The 22,884-nt window shown below is 38.0% G+C and overlaps 1 protein-coding gene across 1 annotated transcript; it reads left to right on the top strand.

Moving 5' to 3' along the window:
• Positions 1-14,024: 14,024 nt before the first annotated feature.
• On the top strand, positions 14,025-17,100 carry LOC145037447 (uncharacterized). The gene is made up of 2 exons (XM_078986094.1): positions 14,025-16,400; positions 16,913-17,100. Exon 1 carries the CDS (start codon positions 14,357-14,359, stop codon positions 16,184-16,186), a length of 1,830 nt encoding a protein of 609 aa, XP_078842220.1. The 5' UTR covers positions 14,025-14,356; the 3' UTR covers positions 16,187-16,400; positions 16,913-17,100.
• Positions 17,101-22,884: the final 5,784 nt, after the last annotated feature.

The following is a 22,884-nucleotide window of genomic DNA, read 5'->3' as shown; positions in this document are numbered from 1 at the left end:
AGGCATTGGGTATACAGTGGGTTGTGAATTGTTGTAACGTACGTTAATGAAAACGTCCAGTTGACAACCGTACAAGCAATCTCTTAGGCGTCGCTCGCACTTATTCACATAACCCAACCCTCCCGGACTTGTGTAGCCCCACGACCGAAGGGAAAAAGAGAAGGTGCGAAACCCTCGGTATTTCCCTACGTCGTTCAAGACCATAGCGAATGCGAAGGGCCCGAAGCCCAACTCGCAATCGTGAGTTCCCGACTTTACTAGCAGTACCGAAGGACCCTTGGGGACCAGCAGCACGTTTGCCATTGAAAATCCTTTTACACGAGGTTAAGTCGTATTAGACCCAACTACATGTAAGTAAGTATCCTTTGGGCCTAAAGATCATGTCATCGGGCTAGCTAGGCCCAACAAGCATGATTTGAAACTTTTGGGCCTAAGGAAGGTACTTCGACGTATTGAGTAGTTCCACGAGAGTATAGAGTTCCGAGAGTTCCATGTGTGTATTGAGCATCGTAGTGTTAGTAGTTTCAGATTTGTTATTGATTCGAGACCAAATCAATTCGTTTGATAACGATTGTTGGTGATATTGTGTATTGTAACTCATCGAGAGTCGTAGTGTCAGTCTTTGTTCACAACGAGTGTATTGAATTATCATTGAAATTTTCTGTTTACAACCCCTCTTTATTTTGTAAATTTACTTTTTCACCCCTTTAAGTAAATTAATTTCCGGTTTAGTCCTTAAACCATTTTTCTTGGCATTTTAACATCAAAACTTAATGAAATTGATATTTTTCAGCAACTTTTTAGTTGAAAATAGTTTTAGGCCCTGAAAATACAATTTTCTCGGTTGTAGCCCTTCATTTTGCAATTTTTACACTTTTGGCCCAAATTGGAAATTTTTTGCAACTTTGGTCCTTTTTAATTATGGAAAGCATTTTTGACCTTTGAAAAGTACTTAGAACACTAATAACCCACTGTTTTACAGAAAAACAAGGTTCAGCCCCTCGAGTTTGGGAAATTTCGCATATTGGGCCCTATTGGGCCGAAAATGTCATTTTTAACCCATTAAGCTTGAAATTTATGTTTTTAATCCTCCAAAAGAGTATATTTTCAGAAAATACGTTATGGAAACTGTTTTGACTCATCTCACCCATCACATTTCAAAGTATTTCATTTTGGTCCCTTCAACTTTGTATTTTTAACATTTTATGTCTAAAAAAAATGAGTTTTTAGCCCAAAGTATGTGTTGTTAAGCCACTTAGCTATTTTTCTTGGTATACTTTGTATGTAGTAGTATATTTTATACTAGTATCATTTAACATAAAGTATATCTCGGTTTTTAGTGATTCATGACTAGATCCAACATCATAATCATACAAAACACACATATAAGCATAGAAATCATACAAGGCATACACATAATGATAGATCTACACATTTGCTTATATTCTCCCCCATAAAAACTTATAAAAACCGAAAATAAGGGGGTATGAAGCTCACCTTAGGGGGTAGTTTCGGTTCTTGAAGAAAAGATGGAAGAAAACTTGGTGATTTTCGGCCCTAGCACCCCTTGATGAAGATCTCGAGTTTATGGAGTTTTCTAGGAGTATGATCACCAAAGAAACTTGTTTAGAATAAGAGATCTCATGTGAGAGGGTAGTTTTGAAGCTTAGACATGGAAAAAATTACCAAAGGATGATGATAATCTTGAAGAATCCTCTTGAAACCCAAGCCAAATTTCAAGATTTTGGATAGAGAGGGAGGATAGTTCCTTGAGTAATCTAGAGAGAGTTTGTGAGAGATTTGTGTGTGTGTGTGTGTTTCGGCTGAGAGTGAGTGAGAGGGAAAGGAGAAATGATCTTTAAAGTGATATGTTCCTAGGAGTATGGGATGTGCATGGAAACATGTGTTTGCATGGAGATCCATGGGAAAATAAAGAGGTGGCAAGCAAATAGTCAACTCTTCTTCATCTCTTCTTGGATGTGGGCCTTGGGCCGAGAATTTTGAAGAAAAAAAAGAAAATTTGGGCTTTTTGCCCCTAAGCCCAATATTAGAGTTAGTTAGGGTGTTCATTGGCCTTATAAAATAAAATTGTGATTTTCATGCTTTATTAAGCTAGATTAGGTTAAATCATGGATCAAAGCTTTTAATTCATTTCATTCTAGGCCCAAAATGACCCCAAAATGTTGAATTAAATTGATGTGGGTCCAATTAGAGCCCATTTAAGGGTTCTAAGCCCATGATAGTCAAATTGGTAGCTTATTGGTCCATAGAGTCCAATAAGGAAGTCCTAGTCCAAAATGGACCTAATCAAGAACTTCTAGGGTTTCCAATTGCTTGATGTAGTGAATTGGGGTTTAGTTTTCCATTGAGTAAGCATCATACATGCTCGTGAGTTTTTGAATTCAACATTTACTTGAGTATAGTGATTTCAAGACACAAAATTTCTAGTTGTGACATCATCCCCCCGTTAGAGGGAATTTCGTCCCGAAATTCTGTTTGACAGCTAGATTTGAGAATGCTAGAATAGGTGAGGGTACTTTTGCTTCATTTGGTCTTCGCGTTCCCACGTGAATTCTGGCCCACGCTTTGCGTTCCACCATACTTTCACGATCGGGATGCGACTTTGCTTAGTACGCTTCACCTCCCTGTCCATGATTTCAATTGGTTCTTCAACAAACAGGAGATTCTCGTTGATTTCGATCTCGTCAAGGGGAATGACGAGGGTTTCATCTGATAGGCACTTCTTCAGATTAGAGACATGAAACACGGGGTGAACGCTGTTCAGCTCTGTGGGTAGTTGCAGTCTGTATGCTACCGGACCTATTCGGGCGACGATTTCGAAAGGTCCAATGTATCGTGGGTTCAGTTTTCCCCGCTTCCCAAAACGAATAACTCCTTTCCAAGGTGAGACTTTCAACAGTACTTGATCCCTGACCTGAAATTCTAAGGGCTTTCATCGTTTATCAACGTAGCTCTTTTGTCGGTCACGCGATGCTTGCAATCGAGCTCTGATTTGAACGATCTTTTCCATGGTTTCGCGAATGATCTCCGGTCCCGTTAGTGCTTTGTCCAACGTATGTGTTTTTGCTAGCTGGGTGTCACCTACTTCAGCCCAACATAACGGTGATCTACACTTACGCCCGTATAGTGCTTCAAAAGGAGCCACCTTGATGCTCGAATGATAACTATTGTTATATGAGAACTCAACTAAAGGTAGGTGGGTATCCCAAGACTTCCCAAAGTCTATCACGCATGCACGGAGCATGTCTTCGAGCGTCTGGATGGTTCGCTCGCTTTGACCATCCGTTTGTGGATGATAAGTGGTGCTCATGTCGAGGTTTGTTCCCATCGCCTTATGGAGTGATTGCCAAAATCGTGACGTGAACCTACTGTCCCTATCCGAGATAATAGACGCTGGTACTCCGTGGAGTCTCACAATCTCTCGAATGTACAGACGTGTCAATCTTTCCATCTTGTAGGATTCTTTAATTGGCAGGAAATGGACAGATTTCGCCAGTCGGTCGATTATTACCCATATAGTGTCTAATCCATCTGACGTTTTGGGTAGCTTGGTCACGAAATCCATAGAAATCCCCTCCCATTTCCACTCCGGGATTGTCGGTTGCTGTAACAATCCTGAGGGTTTCTGGTACTCCACCTTTACCTTGGCGCACGTAAGTCACTTACTAACGTAGGTCGCAATTTCCGCCTTCATGTTAGGCCACCAATAGTGTTGTTTAATATCCAAGTACATCTTGTCTGAACCGGGATGAATGGAGTATCGTGTCTTGTGGGCTTCCTTCATAACAACATCTCTAAACCCTCCAAGTTTAGGGACCCAAATACGGTTCATGAAATAGTATACTCCATTCTCCTTTGCCTCCAGGTTCTTTTCCATTCCGCGCAGTGCTTCACTTGCTTTATTTTCCGTCTTCATGGCCTCCGACTGGACCACTGCAATTTGAGTGGCCAAATGAGATTGAATGGTTATCGAGAGAGCTTTCGCGTGGCGATTAGAGTACTCCTTCCGACTTAATGCGTCAGCTACCACGTTGGCCTTGCCTGGGTGGTACTTGATCTCACACTCGTAGTCGTTTAGCAATTCAACCCATCTCCGTTGTCTCATGTTCAACTCCTTCTGGTTCAAGATGTGCTGGAGACTTTTGTGGTCCGTGAAGATGGTGCACTTTGTACCATACAGGTAGTGCCTCCAAATTTTCAAGGCGAAGACCACGACTCCCAATTCCAGGTCATGGGTCGTATAATTTACTTCGTGTGTCTTTATTTGGCGAGATGCGTAAGCTATCACCCTTCCACGCTGCATGAGAACACAACCTAAGCCCTGATTTGACGCATCGCAGTAGACTACAAAATCTTCCATTCCTTCCGGTAGAGATAGTACAGGGGCGCTACAGAGAGCTTGCTTTAATGTCCGAAACGCAATCTCTTGTTTGTTTGTCCATTTGAATGGTACGCCCTTTTGCGTAAGGGAAGTAAGTGGCTTGGCGATCTTAGAAAAGTTTTGAATGAATCTCCTATAGTAGCCTACTAGACCCAAGAACTGACGGATTTCCGTAGGTGTTTTCGGGATTGCCCATCCTTCAACAGCTTTGACTTTAGAGGGATCCACATGGATTCCATCTTGGCTGACTACATGACCTAGGAAGTTCACACTCCGGAGCCAGAACTCACACTTGGAGAGTTTGGCGTAAAGCTTTTCCGATCGCAGAGTTTCTAGGACTTGTCGAAGATGTTGGCCATGCTCTTCCTTGCTTCGAGAATAGACGAGAATGTCATCGATAAAAACAATGACAAAGTTGTGGAGGAACGGTCGACAGATTCGATTCATTAGGTCCATAAATGCAGCAGGGGAATTCGTCAGACCGAAGGGCATTACGACAAATTCATAATGTCCGTAGCGAGTTCGGAAAGCGGTTTTCGGAATATCCTCTTCCCGGACTTTGAGTTGGTGGTATCCGGACCGTAGATCTATTTTAGAAAAATAACTAGCTCCTTGGAGCTGGTCGAATAGATCATCGATTCGTGGGAGTGGGTAGCGGTTCTTGACTGTGAGTTTATTTAATTCTCTGTAATCGATGCACATCCTAAAGGATCCATCCTTCTTTTTGACAAAGAGTACTGGAGCTCCCCATGGCGAGTAACTAGGTCGGATAAATCCCTTGTCCAGAAGCTCACTGAGTTGGCTGGATAATTCCTGCATTTCAGTAGGAGCCAGCCGATAGGGTGATTTAGCGAGAGGAGTTGCTCCTGGAATGAGGTCGATTCGAAACTCAACCTGTCTCTCTAGGGGTACTCCGGGAAGATCTTCAGGAAACACGTCTGGAAATTCACACGCTACCGGAATATCTTGAAGGTTAGTCTCTTCCTTGGTTTTATCCACTATGTGAGCCAGAAATGTCGAATCCTTCTTTCGTAGGTGTTTTTGTGCCTTGATGCACGAGATGAGGCGAAGGTTCATGCTGGGTTTGTCTCCGTAAATTACTAGGGTTTCGTGATTTAGGAGATGAAGACGAACGGCCTTCTCGTGGCACATAATTTCAGCATGGTGGGGGCTTAGCCAATCCATGCCGATGATCACATCGAAACTCCTAATTGATACTGGCATTAGGTCTATTCGAAAGGAACGTTGATTAAGGGTTAGGGTACATCTGATGTAGATTTCCCCAGTGGATTCGGTTTTCCCATTGGCCATTTCCACCGTATAGGTTTCATTTAGCTTTTGGGGCAGTTGTTTTAATAAATGCTTAAACTTATTGCTTACGAAACTTCGCTCCGCTCCGGTGTCAAATAAGATGCATGCATAAGTGTGGTTTAGGGGAAACGTACCGGTAACAACAGAGGGGTCCTGAATAGCCTCACCCTGACCCATGGTCAGCATCCTTCCTGTCCCTCCGTTTCTTGAATTGTTGTTGTGAGGGCAGTCTTGGCGGAAGTGCCCAGTCCTTCCACACCCATAGCAGGTGTGGCTAGGTCCTGCATTGCTGTCGCTGGTGATGATGTTGTTGTTGTTGCGATGGTTGTTGTTGTTGTTGTTTCCTTGTTGTTGGTTCTGGGGAGGGTAAGTCCTGCAGTACCTTGCAGTGTATCCCTTTCGGTTGCAACGGGTGCACTGAAAATCCTTGCATTCTCCATTGTGATGGAAACCGCACTTGTTGCATTTGGGAAGATTACCGGAATAGGGTCTGGAAGCATTTGAAGCGGCTGAGGTTAGAGCATGTGGTGCGGCTGGAACCGGTGCGGTGACAGCGTTAACCGCCACTATCTGCTGCTTCTTGGAGGTGTCGGGGCCCTGACGCCCCTTCCTCTTATTGTTCTTTCCCTTCTTGCCATCACCTTCCTTCTTCCCCTCAGCCTCCACTTGCTTCTCGCCCTTCTTGTTGTTATGGTCATACAGCTTCTTTGCCAATCTTTTTGCACTGTCAAATGTTTCGGGGTTCGCAGCTATCACATTTCCCTGAATTGGTGCTGTTAGTCCCCAGATGAATCGCTCAATCTTCTTCCCTTCCAAAGTGATCATACCCGGGCACAACAGAGATAGTTCACTAAATCTCGATATGTAGGCATCGATATTCGTGTTCTGCACAGTGAGGTTCCACAGCTCCTGCTCCATCTTCTGTATCTCGCCTCGCGGGCAGTATTCAGCCATTAACATTTCTTTCATCTCCACCCACGGCATAGAGTTGGCTACAGGGAGCGTCATGGCTTCTACATGTCCGTTCCACCAGGTGAGCGCTTGATCGACAAGAGTGCAGGCCGCGAACTTTACTTTCATCTGCTCAGGACAATCGCATATCTCGAATACCGATTCCACCTTCTTGATCCATTGCTTTAGAGTGATCACCCCTCCAGTGCCGTTAAAAGTTCGTGGTTTGGCGTTTGTGAAGTCCTTGTAGGTACATGTCTTGGTGGGTCCTTGATTCATTCCGTTGTTCGAACTTCCGGCTCCTTGCCCATTGACTCCTCCATTGTTCCCTTAATGAATTTGCACAATCGCTGCAGTGACTGCTGCAGATACAGCTGCCTGGAATGCGGCTGAGTCAACTTCAGGTGGAGTTGGTCCTGGGTTTCTGCGAGTAGGTCGGAGAGGCATCTTTCTATCACAAAACGAAAAGATGTTGAGGGTATGTGGTTTCTGTGAGGTTGTGATCCTACTGACTAGGTGCATGGTACGAACTTAAACACTACTACCATTGACCATTCAATCATAATTTCTCAACACATAGCAATTTGTAATATCGTAACAAAACACGTAAAAATTTATTAATATTATCCGTATTTGATACATGAAAATTTTGCTCGTAAGAGCATACATGAGTGATACTAGTTCGACAGCATAACGGCTCTATGAGTAGTGTAGTCACTTAAACATAGAGTCGGGGTACATAGCATGGTTCCTAACAACCTACTAAGATAAGTCTATCCCTAACCGTGATGAGCTGCGTCCGGAGGTGGTGCCGAGGATGTGGATGCTCCCTGAAGGCGAGCCACCAAGCGTTCTGCGTCCTGAAGTTGAGACTCCCACCGAACCTGCCTCATGTGAAACTCTCGAAGGACGTCACGCGTCTCCTGCTCCGCACGCTCGACCCTAGTCCTCAACTGGCGCACCTGATCAGCAGTGTCCTGGGCAAGGTCGCTCGTGTTCCGTAACCGTTTCACCATGACTGGAAGGGCTCGATCAGCCGGTCCTCCGTCTCTCAGGTCAAAGAACTTGCGTGACATGTTGTACGGGGGTCGCTGTCCCTGCTGTCTGCTCCATCTCCAAAGATCAATACCCCAGGGAGGTGTAGGACCAGTGGGGCCCACCCGGTAAGCAGGCACCCTGATCGGGTAAGGGGGGTTGATGACTTCGGACTCCGCATCCGAATCACCCCCTTCGCAGTCATCGGGTTCCTCCTCGAAGTTTCCTTCATCTTCCTCCGATTCGACAGGCTCGCCCTCGACTCCAGCCTCCGGTTCCCCGTCAGATTCCTCTTCGGGGTCTTCCTCAGGCTCCTCCTCAGGATCTTCCTCGGGCTCCTCCTCTAGCCATCCGTTGTTCCCCTGGTTAGGGAAGTAAGGATCTCCGGGGTGATGAAAACCAGCCATGCGGTCTGCGAGAGTGTGTAATTATGCTAACGTTATTCCTAGGATGCTACAACTATCGCATAGACCAAGTAAGCATTCTCTTTTTGGTGGTAGAAGGGTATAGTTTTAGGTTCCATAGCTATCCCGATCTCATCAGGACGTGTGTTAGTTATACTTTGGAGAGAGTGTAGTTGATCAGGCTACATCCACTCCTTGGTACCACTAAGAACAGTCCTGAATTTAACCGAGATACTAGTATTATTTTTGTTTGGTTCGGCGTTATGTTCCTATTCCTAATGCAAGCAAGGGTGTTTTATTTACTTGTTTTGTTCAGAGTTATGTTAGTCCCTCTTTTTGGTTTATAGTTGCATATCAATGTGTGGCTAGACATGCTAGTTCACTATAAACAAAGCTCTGATACCAACCTGTCACACCCCCGAACCAGACGGCGGAAACGTCCGGGGGCTGTCGTGACTCAATTGAATACCATCACAATGAATATATATGAAACATAACATCAATCATTACCAAGCATTTGAATATTACAACCGATAGAATTAACATCCATTACATCGTTACCAAAATATTACATGCCCAAAAATAAAATTGTTTGTTGTAAATTAAACACTCGCAAAACATCATAGAGTAAAATTCCTTCTTCACTTTACCTGGTACCTGAGAATACAAGTATTTTGGAAAAACGTCAACATATGAAATGTTGGTGAGTTCATAAGTAATGTTTAAAATCCAATGTTTGTATTGTTTTGAAAACCACCAGAAAATCCGATATTTTCTGAAAATAATATAGCGTAAAAAAAATATGTGAAGATCCGTGAGTATGCTTGTTTGTTTTCTATAGATGTAAGCGTACGAGTTGTAAAATTCGGCATGTAGTTCGTAAGTGTATTAGTTGAAAACCCTAGGAAAACCCGACGTTTTCCTATCACTTTGCTTTAATTAGTTTATGTGTTGTTGTTTCGTTACGTTAGAGGTATTCGTTGAGCTCCGGAGGCATTGGGTATACAGTGGGTTGTGAATTGTTGTAACGTACGTTAATGAAAACGTCCAGTTGACAACCGTACAAGCGATCTCTTAGGCGTCGCTCGCACTTATTCACATAACCCAACCCTCCCGGACTTGTGTAGCCCCACGACCGAAGGGAAAAAGAGAAGGTGCGAAACCCTCGGTATTTCCCTACGTCGTTCAAGACCATAGCGAATGCGAAGGGCCCGAAGCCCAACTCGCAATCGTGAGTTCCCAACTTTACTAGCAGTACCGAAGGACCCTTGGGGACCAGCAGCACGTTTGCCATTGAAAGTCCTTTTACACGAGGTTAAGTCGTATTAGACCCAACTACATGTAAGTAAGTATCCTTTGGGCCTAAAGATCATGTCATCGGGCTAGCTAGGCCCAACAAGCATGATTTGAAACTTTTGGGCCTAAGGAAGGTACGTCGACGTATTGAGTAGTTCCACGAGAGTATAGAGTTCCGAGAGTTCCATGTGTGTATTGAGCGTCGTAGTGTTAGTAGTTTCAGATTTGTTATTGATTCGAGACCGAATCAATTCGTTTGATAACGATTGTTGGTGATATTGTGTATTGTAACTCATCGAGAGTCGTAGTGTCAGTCTTTGTTCACAACGAGTGTATTGAATTATCATTGAAATTTTCTGTTTACAACCCCTCTTTATTTTGTAAATTTACTTTTTCACCCCTTTAAGTAAATTAATTTCCGGTTTAGTCCTTAAACCATTTTTCTTGGCATTTTAACATCAAAACTTAATGAAATTGATATTTTTCAGCAACTTTTTAGTTGAAAATAGTTTTAGGCCCTGAAAATACAATTTTCTCGGTTGTAGCCCTTCATTTTGCAATTTTTACACTTTTGGCCCAAATTGGAAAATTTTTGCAACTTTGGTCCTTTTTAACTATGGAAAGCATTTTTGACCTTTGAAAAGTACTTAGAACACTAATAACCCACTGTTTTACAGAAAAACAAGGTTCAGCCCCTCGAGTTTGGGAAATTTCGCATATTGGGCCCTATTGGGCCGAAAATGTCATTTTTAACCCATTAAGCTTGAAATTTATGTTTTTAATCCTCCAAAAGAGTATATTTTCAGAAAATACGTTATGGAAACTGTTTTGACTCATCTCACCCATCACATTTCAAAGTATTTCATTTTGGGCCCTTCAACTTTGTATTTTTAACATTTTATGTTTAAAAAAAATGAGTTTTTAGCCCAAAGTATGTGTTGTTAAGCCACTTAGCTATTTTTCTTGGTATACTTTGTATGTAGTAGTATATTTTATACTAGTATCATTTAACATAAAGTATATCTCGGTTTTTAGTGATTCATGACTAGATCCAACATCATAATCATACAAAACACACATATAAGCATAGAAATCATACAAGGCATACACATAATGATAGATCTACACATTTGCTTGTATTCTCCCCCACAAAAACTTATAAAAACCGAAAATAAGGGGGTATAAAGCTCACCTTAGGGGGTAGTTTCGGTTCTTGAAGAAAAGATGGAAGAAAACTTGGTGATTTTCGGCCCTAGCACCCCTTGATGAAGATCTCGAGTTTATGGAGTTTTCTAGGAGTATGATCACCAAAGAAACTTGTTTAGAATAAGAGATCTCATGTGAGAGGGTAGTTTTGAAGCTTAGACATGGAAAAACGTACCAAAGGATGATGATAATCTTGAAGAATCCTCTTGAAACCCAAGCCAAATTTCAAGATTTTGGATGGAGAGGGAGGATAGTTCCTTGAGTAATCTAGAGAGAGTGTGTGAGAGATTTGTGTGTGTGTGTGTTTCGGCCGAGAGTGAGTGAGAGGGAAAGGAGAAATGATCTTTGAAGTGATATGTTCCTAGGAGTATGGGATGTGCATGGAAACATGTGTTTGCATGGAGATCCATGGGAAAATAAAGAGGTGGCAAGCAAATAGTCAACTCTTCTTCATCTCTTCTTGGATGTGGGCCTTGGGCCGAGAATTTTGAAGAAAAAAAAGAAAATTTGGGCTTTTTGCCCCTAAGCCCAATATTAGAGTTAGTTAGGGTGTTCATTGGCCTTATAAAATAAAATTGTGATTTTCATGCTTTATTAAGCTAGATTAGGTTAAATCATGGATCAAAGCTTTTAATTCATTTCATTCTAGGCCCAAAATGACCCCAAAATGTTGAATTAAATTGATGTGGGTCCAATTAGAGCCCATTTAAGGGTTCTAAGCCCATGATAGTCAAATTGGAAGCTTATTGGTCCATAGAGTCCAATAAGGAAGTCCTAGTCCAAAATGGACCTAATCAAGAACTTCTAGGGTTTCCAATTGCTTGATGTAGTGAATTGGGGTTTAGTTTTCCATTGAGTAAGCATCATACATGCTCTTGAGTTTTTGAATTCAACATTTACTTGAGTATAGTGATTTCAAGACACAAAATTTCTAGTTGTGACATGCTTATATAATGTACATGATTAGGGTGAAACCCTAATAACCCATGACCTTTCCTTTTCCAAGGATCGATGGGTTAAAAGCTCCATAGATCATCCATGGACTTCCATACAAGCCTAGCCCATTAACAAATGAGTGTTAGCCCACACCATATAAAACCAATAGCCCACAATCTAATTTGTCTTCCTTTTAATCTCTAAATTAATTCATAATTAATTCAAGACTAAGACTAATTAAATAACATGACTTCATATTAATATATTATAACTTACAATATATTAATAAACATATGTGTATAACTCTCATAAAATTATCCATAAATAGTTTGGATGAAATGCAACCCAAATGGACCATGCCGGGTCGGGTCAAGTATGTACCAAATAAGTTATGGACTTAGACACCTTATCCAACAGATGTGTCACGGCATGCATATATGCATGGGCGTGTAAAGGTCCCAAAATCCCTTTGACAGGGGAGCGTCTAACCTGGGAGCTAGCCATCACATTATACCTTATCCCTCAAATAAGGCAATAGGAGTACCGATGTAGTTATTTATTACAAATACTACAGTACTTAGAAGAATTACCCTAGACTTGAGGTAATTGGTACGGTTGTAGTTCGACACTACACCATAGTACTATTTCATTTTCACATTACATTCACTTCGTGAACACTCACACGACGCATGGTAATGTAGAAACTATATTTTTGGTTAATGATAGTCAGACTTGGGAAAATACACACTCTTACAAGAGACACACACACAGACACTAGATGCCTTGGTAGAAGGCTACATTTAGAACAGTTAAGTCTTGGTAGAAGACTCCCTTTTAGAATGGTAGGAATCATAGGGATTTCTAGGGTTTTTCAAACGTTACAGTTGTTTTACAAACATTTTCATACTTACAATTCATATACATTTTTAATACTTATAGTTCATATACATACAAATACTTACATATAAATTAAGACACTAAAATACTTATGATCTCACCAGTTTTAAAGTTGATACTCTCTTTCAAATAACTTGTATCTTCAGGTCAACCATAGACGGGTACCGATGCAAGGTTTAGAGAAGATGGAGCCCGTTCAAGACTCAACTTTCATTTTGTTTATACTTTAGTGTCTATTATAATTTGACAGAACACACTTGTATTAAAATTATATTATTAATGCAATGGATGATGTTATTGCTTGTTTACTACTTTTCATTGTTGTGATACTGTACATGACGTCCTCCGCCCCAGAACGTTTCCGTCGTTCATGGTTTTGGGGTGTGACAGATGCACTGGTTTGTTCCATCATTTTTTCTTTCCAAGCATATATTGCTGTTTCTAGTCTCTTAATAGTCTTAATAGTAGCCTGTTTAGATTTTATGTTGAGCAAGTTGAGCATCCTGATGGCTGTATAAGAGATTATATTCGGTGTTTTATAAAGATCATCACCATGGCTTGCCTTTCCAGACTGCAACATATTGTAAATCAACAAAGAAAAAATTTGAACAATAATCACTACAAACCTAAGTACACATCGATCGCTTCCAACATTAAATTAAATGGTGCAATATGGCTAGTATCAAACTCGATTGTGAAACATGGGTGTACAACAGAGGAATTTGCTAAACCTAAGTACACATTGACCTGTTAAGGAACTGGGATCTGAATCTGAAGCGATGAGGTAGACGATACCCTCCCCCAATTGGTGACCACCACCCACCTTCTTGTCGGCCATCCATTTGCAAAGTAAACACCTCCATCAGAGTTTCCACACAATATGGTTCAAACCCACCAAACTGTAACGAGCGGCTTGCCATTTTCTTTTTTTGGAGGTGTGTATTGCGGGACTCTGTCAACATCATCTTCTCTACAGTCTCTCCGGCGACGGTGCGGTTGTAAGAGATGAACATTAAGACACCGCCAGAAGATGTACGACACCGAGATGCAGGAGAATCTGGAGACGATTTCAAAGGGAAATGTCGGATCTAAACCTCTATTGAAGGAAGATGCTTGGGGTGCAACAGGGGCTTTTTAGACAGAAAGATAGGGGGTTGTGGTGGTCAACTGAGTCTCTAAACAAATGTAACAGATCCTCTGTTATACCGTCTTGTTCTTGCTAGATATTGATGGTGGATGGGGATTATTGGTTTATTTGCAAATGGGTCATTGAGAGAGAGAGAGAGAGAGAGAGAGAGAGAGAGAGAGAGAGAGAGAGAGAGAGAGAGAGAGAGAGAGACCCTTTTATTTTTTTATTGTTTAAATAAAAAAATAATTATTAGATTTAAGAAAAATGAAAGAAAAATAGAAAATAAATACCCCAAGGGTATTAACGTCATTTCAGTAGTTTATCGAAGGATCAAATCCGCAACGAAATTAATTAAAAAAAACCAGTAATCCAAAAAAATCAGGGTTTAAACTTAAAAAAAAAAAAAAAAAAAAAAGCATCCATCTGTGGCTTAGCAAGACGTCAGCCGCTACTTCAGTTTCCTGCCTTTTCGAGCAAGAAAAGAGGGTTTATGCTTATGCTTATGCTCGTTGTCTAATTAGGTGTATCTCAAGAAAATTCTCTGGTTAGGGTTTATGCTCACATCTAAGCCTGCGGGAAATGGGATAGAAGTTACACACACATATCAATTCAACGAACCCCCTTTTACAACTTTCTGTTTCTTCCTCAAAAATCGGTTTTCCTTCTGGTTCTCGTGGTCTTACTGCATACACATTCATACCCATATCGAAGTATAATACTAAGCATGAGTTCCTTGTCAGTGAAATGCCTGTTGCAATCAAGTGATTTCTCGCTTTTGGTTCTCCAAAAATGATTTTTTTCTCAGTTTTATTGAGTATACTTCGCCCAAAGAGAAGCATCAGAAGAAATCACTTTTTATGTACATTCATGTCTCGTTCTTCATCTTCTTCTGTACAATCACTAGCCATGTCAGAAGAAAACCATCACAATTGCGCAGATTATGCTGAATTGAGGAGCAATATGCAGAATTTAGCAAAGTCAAGTGGTATTACTAAAGCACTACAGGCATTCCGTCTTATGAGAACCGCTGCTCCTGGTAAGCCAACAATATACGATTACAATTCGTTGGTCAATTGCTGTTTGAAATCGGAAAATTTGTGTTCGCATGATCTTTCTACCCTGTATTCGGAAATGAAAACACTTGGATTATCCCCAAATGCATCCACTTTCAATACTTTCTTGAAGGGATTAAATCTTATCGGGGAATCAAAAGTTGCTCTTTGGGTCACCATAGAAATGTGTAATCATGCCTTTACTCCTTCATTTACTTCTTTGTCAACTTTGCTCAAGAAATGTTCAGATTCCATGGAATTAGAAGATGCAATTACTGTTCTTGAATTAATGATGGGATTGAATTACATTCCAACTGAACCACAAGTGATTTTGTTAATTAATCGCCTAAGCAAACATGGGATGACAGAAAAGGCTACCTTAGTTCTCTATAAACTATTAGACAAAGGTTATTTTCCAAGCCCATATATATACAACCCAATAATATGGTCTTTATGTGAATCTGATCAGATTAATATAGCTTTAGCAATCTTTTGTTCTTTAGAGAAAAAGGGTTTTGTACATAATGTCTGTTCATATACAGCTCTTTTTTACGGATTTTGTAAAAAAAGGTTATTTAAGGAGGCTTCAAATTGTTTGAACAAAATGACAACAAATAGTCGTTTCTACCCTAATGTGAGAACTTACACCACATTCATCAAGTGTCTATGTGACAATGGAAGGATACAAGAGGCATTAAGTTTGTTAGGTCGAATGGAAAAAAGAGGATTGGATCCTGATATTGTTACATATAACATAATTCTTCGTGCTCTTTCAAACCAAAATATGGTTCATGAAGTTTTTGACCTTTTTCAAACTATCTACCAAAAGGAACTTTCACCAGATCGCTATACAGCTACTGCTTTATCGGGACTACTCAAAAAGGGTAATTTAGGAATTGCGCGTACTCTTTTGCATGATATTTTCTATGGTGGAAGTGATATGGATATTGCGGTTTATAACGTGTACTATTGTCTCTTTTCTGGTTTTAAATCCAAAGAGTTGTCATATGTGATTGAATGTATGATAAAGAATGACATCGAGCCAAATAACATAACATTCAACACAATTCTAAAAGGTTTTTGTAAAGGGAAATCCATGGATGAAGCTCTAGAGTATTTTCAAAGTATCAAGAAACCCGATTTGGTGTCTTTCAACACGATTTTATCGGCTTCATGTAAAAAGGGTGATTCAAAAATGGTTGAAAAGGTGATTGATTTAATGAAAGATGAAGGTTTTAAGTTAAATGTTGTGGGGTTTACTTGTTTAATGCAATATTATTGCAATGTTGGAAAGCTTAATGATTGTTTAGATGTTTTTGAATGTATGATTTCTCAAGGTCCTCGACCCTCAATGGTGACAATTAATAGTCTTATGATTGGTCTTTGCAAGAATCAGGAACTTGAAGCTGCTTATCGGGTTTTTTGTAATTTAGAAAGTTATGGATTGTCATCGGATTCAAGAACTTATAAGATTCTTATGCGTGCTGCTAAGATTGAAGGGAATGATTTGTTGGTGGAGGAATTACAAAGGAAATGTAGGGGGGAAGGTGTGAAGCCGAATAATTGAATAAAAAAAAATGGTTTGATCTTAAAGAAATGATTACAAATGGGTTCCAATGTGGATTGGGGTCTTATGTATCTGATGTACATCTCACATGATTGATCTGAGGGCAGGCTGGTGTGGGCCAGCTTAGGGGTTGCTAGAAGAATAACCTTTTTCACAGAGCAATTTTCTTACCAGTGAATGGACAAGCTTTCTAAGGCTATTTTCAATTATGAGGGTATTCACGTTTTTTTCGCAATCTTTTTCCTACCTTTCATCGATGGGACAATAAATTGCATTTATTGTCACATTGACCACTTTTTTGGGTGGGACATTGACACCATTCCTTATTCCACTTTTTTGCATGAGACAATTTTTCCACTTTTTTTTTTGGGTGGGACAAAAGGCTGCATTTTTTTGTCCCATTGACATAATTTGTGGTCCCACCTTGTTCCACTTTTTGGGTGGAACAATAAATTTACTACTTTAGTCCTATTGACATCAGTTTGAGTCCTAATCTGACTTTTGTACAAGTGGCAATTCCATCTCTAGCAACCAAAAAAGTGAGTATGACACACACAAGCATCTATTTTCAGGTGATGTTAATACCTCTAGGAATTAATATGACAACTTGCGGGAAATCAAACCAAAACTTAATCGATTTGCTTTGTGAATAAAAACACATATATGTTTTTTTTTTATTTATTTATTTATTTATTTTTTTTTACATATGGTTCATTTTTATGGCAGGCTAAAAGTGTTACCATATCTAGTCAAGTGGCATCATCTTGATTGGTGATAAGAGTAAAGCTGAATGCTGGAAAAAGGTAAATGTCTCGTCATATAATTTTGTAGCAGGGATAAATGTAAGAAATATCAACATACTTGTATTTATTTGTTTATTATAACATTCTACTTTCCTTTCTTTTCTATTACAACACTTTGATTTTCATTTTTTGTTTTCTAATTAAGGAATTGTACTTTCATGTCTGCCTTGTCCTCTTAAATTCTGCCTTCTTGGGCCAAAAATCAGATTTTGTGTCCGAGACAATTGAAATGTGTTGAATGGGGATTATGTAAAATTAAAAATAAAATAAAATTAGTACACCTTTGTTCAAGTCTTGGAACTTACATTCCAAAGGATTACAATATTTCAAATCCCTTAAAATCTCTTGTTTGCTCAAAACAACCGACCATAATACCTATAGAACATGATGAAAATATGTTGATCAAATGATATAACAACTTAGACCAAAAAACAACAAAATTGTGAATAATATTAAAACAACTAACCATCATCCTCTTTTTGTCATAAGAAACATAAATTTAACAAAACTCAAAATGCTACCTGAGTCTTCTAAAAATCTTAACCTATTTTTGAGTCATTAGTTATTGGTTTAATTGTTTTTTTCGTTCTAATCAACGGTATATAATACTGATATGAAGTTATGGACCATGATTCATAACAAAGTTGAAATTTATCTAATAATTTCTACAACTTATTCAATGTGTCTGCCGCTCATATTTTTAACAAATTGTTGCATCAATATTACAATACTTTCTTCAAATTTATCTAAATAATATCTACAACTTATTCAGTTGTTATATATTCTAGTTGTTTAGTCGTCATAAGCGACGGGTGTGAATAATTTTTTTTCAGAATTTAGTTTCTAGAGACGATTGATTTTTTGCGCTTATAGTTTACTACATCTAAATAATTATTAATAAGAGTCCTTCTAGCAAATACGAAATCAATAAGAAAAAAATAAAGAGTTAGAATTTTTTACAAATATGTACAAACATATGATTAATTGTATATTATTAATTGTCTAATATTTTCTATCATTATATATATATATATATATATATATATATATATATATATATATATATATATATATATATATATATATATATATTATATATATATATATATATATATATATATATATATATATATATTGTACATTGTTATTTTGTATAGAAAAATAGTATTTCGTTGGTTACAGTAAACAAAAATAAAACCACATTGTTGGTTTTTCGTTGAAAATAAGTTTTGTTATTGTTTTGAATTCAAAATAAAATTATGTTGGTGGTGATGATTGCTTTGTTAAATGTTACACTAAGTTGCTTTATGAGGTTAAAAATATAAGTACCGGTATTTTTTTGGTTTAAAAATACAAGTGTGTTTCTTATGTAGGGTAAATGGAAAGTACATCATAGTTTTCAGTAAAAAATAAAAATGTTTTTTTAGGTTAAAAATATAAATATGTTGATCTTTTAGTTTAAAGATATAAGTATGTTAGACAACAACTTACTTGTATCTTTTCGATTAAAGTTTAACTAAAATTTTAATTTAAGATGACTATTTAACATTATATTGAAATTAATAATTTAACTATTTTGCAAAAATCATAAACTATATAAAACTTGTGATTTTAAAATGATAATTGTTCACATATCACAACATATCTAAATTAATAAGTTAACTATAATATGTTAAAAAGTTAATGTCATAATTTTATTAATAGAAGTAAAATATGATATTTTAATATTCTAGTTTAGCTAATTTATGATAATAATTTAGTTTTTTGTGAGTTTAATATTATTAAACAATTTATAATAATTATTAGAAAGAAATTGAATGCATGTGGCTCAAGTAAAAATGGTCTTTTTTATAAGTAGAAATAAAGATGTTATTTTAATATTAAATTTTAGTTTATATATGATTACACTTTAGGTTTGATATTTATTTAACCTATAATTTAGTTTTTATTCTTCATCAAATTTAGTTGATTTTATCGATCAAATCCGAAAATTGATTTCGAGAAAAACAATTCAAAATTACAGTAATAATCTGACCCAAGTCAATTCTAAAGCAATCAAAGAAGAGATTACCTGATTGAGGAGTATAAATGAAACTACTCATCGATCGAATTCAGCTCATAGTTTTTATTCTTCTGCAAATTTAGTTGATTTTAACTATCGTTATTGTAAGTTATTTTAAGCTACTTATTTGAAAATTTTTAACGATTATAAAAATATATTTAGGAAATATTTTAGTTAAATTGAGATTACAATTTAGTTTTTGCATTTATCACTATAATTTATCACCTTTAATTGTTTACAAAATATTCTTTGGTTTTTTAAAAGAAATTGACATTTATATTTAAGTTGATATTGTAATGCTATATTTAAATTAACAATTTAAGTATTTTGTCCAAACTGTTCAAAAGTTGTAGCTTTAAATAGATAATGGTTTACATACAATAACATATTAAATCTTAAGGCATTGTAAGAGTTCAAATCTTTTATGTCTAGTCCTTATGTTTTTTTTTGTACGTGTATGTATGTCCTTGTAAATAGGGGTAAATATAAGGGTGAGAGTAACTTTTGTATCCTCGAGATCTTAAATGACTTTACTCTTCAGAACTCCTGTATTCTCTTAGACATAATCAAAGAGCCAAACATATTATATTTACATCTATGTTCTTAGTTCATTCCGTACTCTGATTTCTTCTAATACTTGATTCATACGAACTACAAGAGTGAATGGAACATTTAAACTTTGGAAGACATGCGCCAATCTTTGTGACTGATTTCGAAATTTCTTGGGACACCCATTTTCCACTAATTAAGTTCTCTTATAATAACAACTATCACACAAGCATAAAGGCCATACTGTTTGAGGATCTATACAGACAAAAATGCAGACCACTGTTATTCTGGGCAGAGGTTGGAGATACATAATTAGTCAGGAATCATGCATGTGATTCATTGTACACTAACCCATAAATAATCCTCAAGACTACAGAAAAGATTACACATATCAAGGAAAGACTTAAGGCTACATGAGACCGTTAAAAGAGTTATTATGCTGATGGGAGATGGAAGCGTTCCAAATTTGGGACAAAGTTATGTTGAAAGTCTAACGTTGGAAGGATATGATTTGTTTTGGAAGGAGAGGTAAACTAAATCCGTGATACATAGGACCCTTTGAAATTCTTGACAGAATTGGTCATGTGGCATATCGACTCAAACTACCTTAAGAGATGAGAAATGTACATGATATTTTTCATGTCTTGAACTTAAAGAAGTGATTGTCTGATGACATCCTTACTATTGTTGAGATAGGAAATTAAAGATTGATTTGCAAAAACGTAAGTTAATCTCAATGGATCTTATAGAAAGCTTAACAATATTAAATATGCATACTAATAAGGAAAGATATAACAACAAGATTAATAAGTAAATATAAGCAAGTAGAAATAATAATACTTAGTTGAATTGTAACAAGTTTTATATTTAAACACAAGTTAGCAAATGACGAACAACATAAGCAAGTGATGAATATAATGAACACTTGTATTCAATAAAGAGTAACACAAAGAAAGTCTAGGAATTGGTGGTTTTTAGATCGATCAACATGATCATTTATTTATAACTAAACTTGGTACATGATAAATAGTAAAGTATTCAATATTTAGGTGACCATGCTTGCCATGCTTGAGCTGACATAACTCAACAAACACACAATGTTAGAAAAGGTAAATATTACTTTTATGACATATAGGATTACAAAAGACAAAAAACAATTTACTCTTCGGGTCATCCTTCTAGACTTTGGTATCAGTTCTTTAATGTGATCTCCCAAGTCATCATAACAAAACCTACTGAGGGGCAATTTTCTAACAATTTCCCCCTAAGTGACCTCGCAACTATCTCTTTCATTTATCAAGTTTAAAAAACTTGATAATGAGCCACCAAAACTTCTTAACTTTTATTATCATTTTGATCCTTAGGGCTATTTCATACTTCACCTATTTAGTGGTGTTTTTCGTCTTCTACGCCATGGAGAGAGTTCCTTCCAGTTGTTTGGGAGAACATCAATGAAATGCAGTGGGTGGCAGAAATAACTTTTCACTATCTCCAGAAAGCCAAAAATCAATGACAAGTTCTGGAAAAGATGTTGCTCTGAGGCCCAAATCTTGAATCCATTCGGTGATGTAATTAGGGTGCTTAAATGGAGGGAAGTTCATCTTTTCAGCAAGGGCAGAATGGATTTCAGCATCGATTTTTCCAAAGTAACATACATAAGCTCTAAGGAAATCAGTAGCCCTAATATAAGCATCTTCCATCTTCGGGTATTTTAGTTCTTTGAGTTGGAAGAACCTTGCGATTAAAAAAACTTCTTCAAGATTCATGTAGATGAATTCGGCTCAAGCTGTCATAGCATTCGGTATGTCACAAGACCAGATTTCTCCAATTTTTTTCCATACTTGTTATGAAACAAGTTTAGTCTTTCAAAATCCATGAGGATCCTCTTCTTATTGAGGATGTTTTTAGCAAACTAGATAGTATTTAGTGTTCGGTAAGAGAGGAATATCCCAATATGCTCCTGAGGATTTAGAGTGGATGAGATGAGGGGCGTAATTAGAGTCCATGAGTCCATGCATCGGATTAACCCTTGAATTGATGAGGGATTCATCCATTCTTATGTTAAAACCTTGAGTTTGGCAGATATAATTAACTAGCTTGGCTGCTCTCCAGTTTGCTTTCTATTGTTTAGTCTTGGGAGAGTCGTATTAGTTATCATTATACACGAAGGGTGTGACAACTGTCAAATTTCGGTCAAGACAAAGTCAACTGAAGTCAACAAGTCAAACCATTTGACTCAATTTGCCCTTGGGTACTAGAATTTACATTATGAAACTTCTACATAACTCTCTATTCTAATGAGGAATCATAAAGCAAAAAGTGCGAACACCTAGATCTCCTTAACCTAAAACTGTGGTACGTGGCGAGCCAAACCGATAAAACAATGTTGCATACTCATCGGGAGTGTGTAAGATCCTTAAACAAGGCTTAACAGGGTTTACGAACCATGCATTGCGATGCCGGACACTCACAATTGTGACACATGGAACCTCTCTCAATCGTTTTCACTCTATCTCTCTCTATGTCAAATCTCTCCCAAATCTCTCCAAGTATGTGAAATCTCTCTCAAATATCTCTCTGTATTAGAAATCTCTCCAAGAATGTCAAATCTCTCCCAAATCCCTCTAAGTATGTGAAATCTCTCTCAAATATCTCTCTGTATGAGAAATCTCTCCAAGAATGTCAAATCTCTCCCAAATCTCTCCAAGTATGTGAAATCTCTCTCAAATATCTCTCTGTATGAGAAATCTCTCCAAGAATGTCAAATCTCTCCCAAATCTCTCCAAGTATGTGAAAACTCTCGCAAATATCTCTGTGTATGAGAAATCTCTCCAAGAATGTCAAATCTCTCCCAAATCTCTCCAAGTGTGAGAAATCTCTCCCAAATCTCTCTCAAAAGTTTCCCGTAACTTTTTAGAATCATTCGGGTCATTCCGGCCCTTAACCGGGTCAAAAACGGCTTAAAACGGGGTAAAAACGAGAAAATGAGACCTTAGGAACCGAAACCCTTCTCAAGGAGCCGAAGCTCCTTAAGGCCAAAAGCACCCTGGACGAACCGAGCCTCTGTTGGCCGAAACCGGAGGACCGAATCACTGTAGCTGAGACCGAGCCTCGGTCTCTGTCGCTTCTCACTCTCTGTTCGCTTCTCACTCTCTGTCGCCTCCTCTGTTCGCTTCTCGCTCTGTCGCTTCCTCTCCTCTCTGTCGCTTATTCACTCTCTGTCTCTACCCGCCTCTCGGTCTCTGCTTCTTCTCTCCTCTTTGTCTCTTCCCTCCTCTCGATCT

Source organism: Lactuca saligna, chromosome 3 (genome assembly GCF_052625555.1).
Source record: "Lactuca saligna cultivar CGN05327 chromosome 3, ASM5262555v1, whole genome shotgun sequence".
Lineage (NCBI taxonomy): Eukaryota > Viridiplantae > Streptophyta > Magnoliopsida > Asterales > Asteraceae > Lactuca > Lactuca saligna.
The sequence above is the reverse complement of the archived record's forward strand: the minus strand, read 5'-3'. Positions and strand labels throughout refer to the sequence as shown.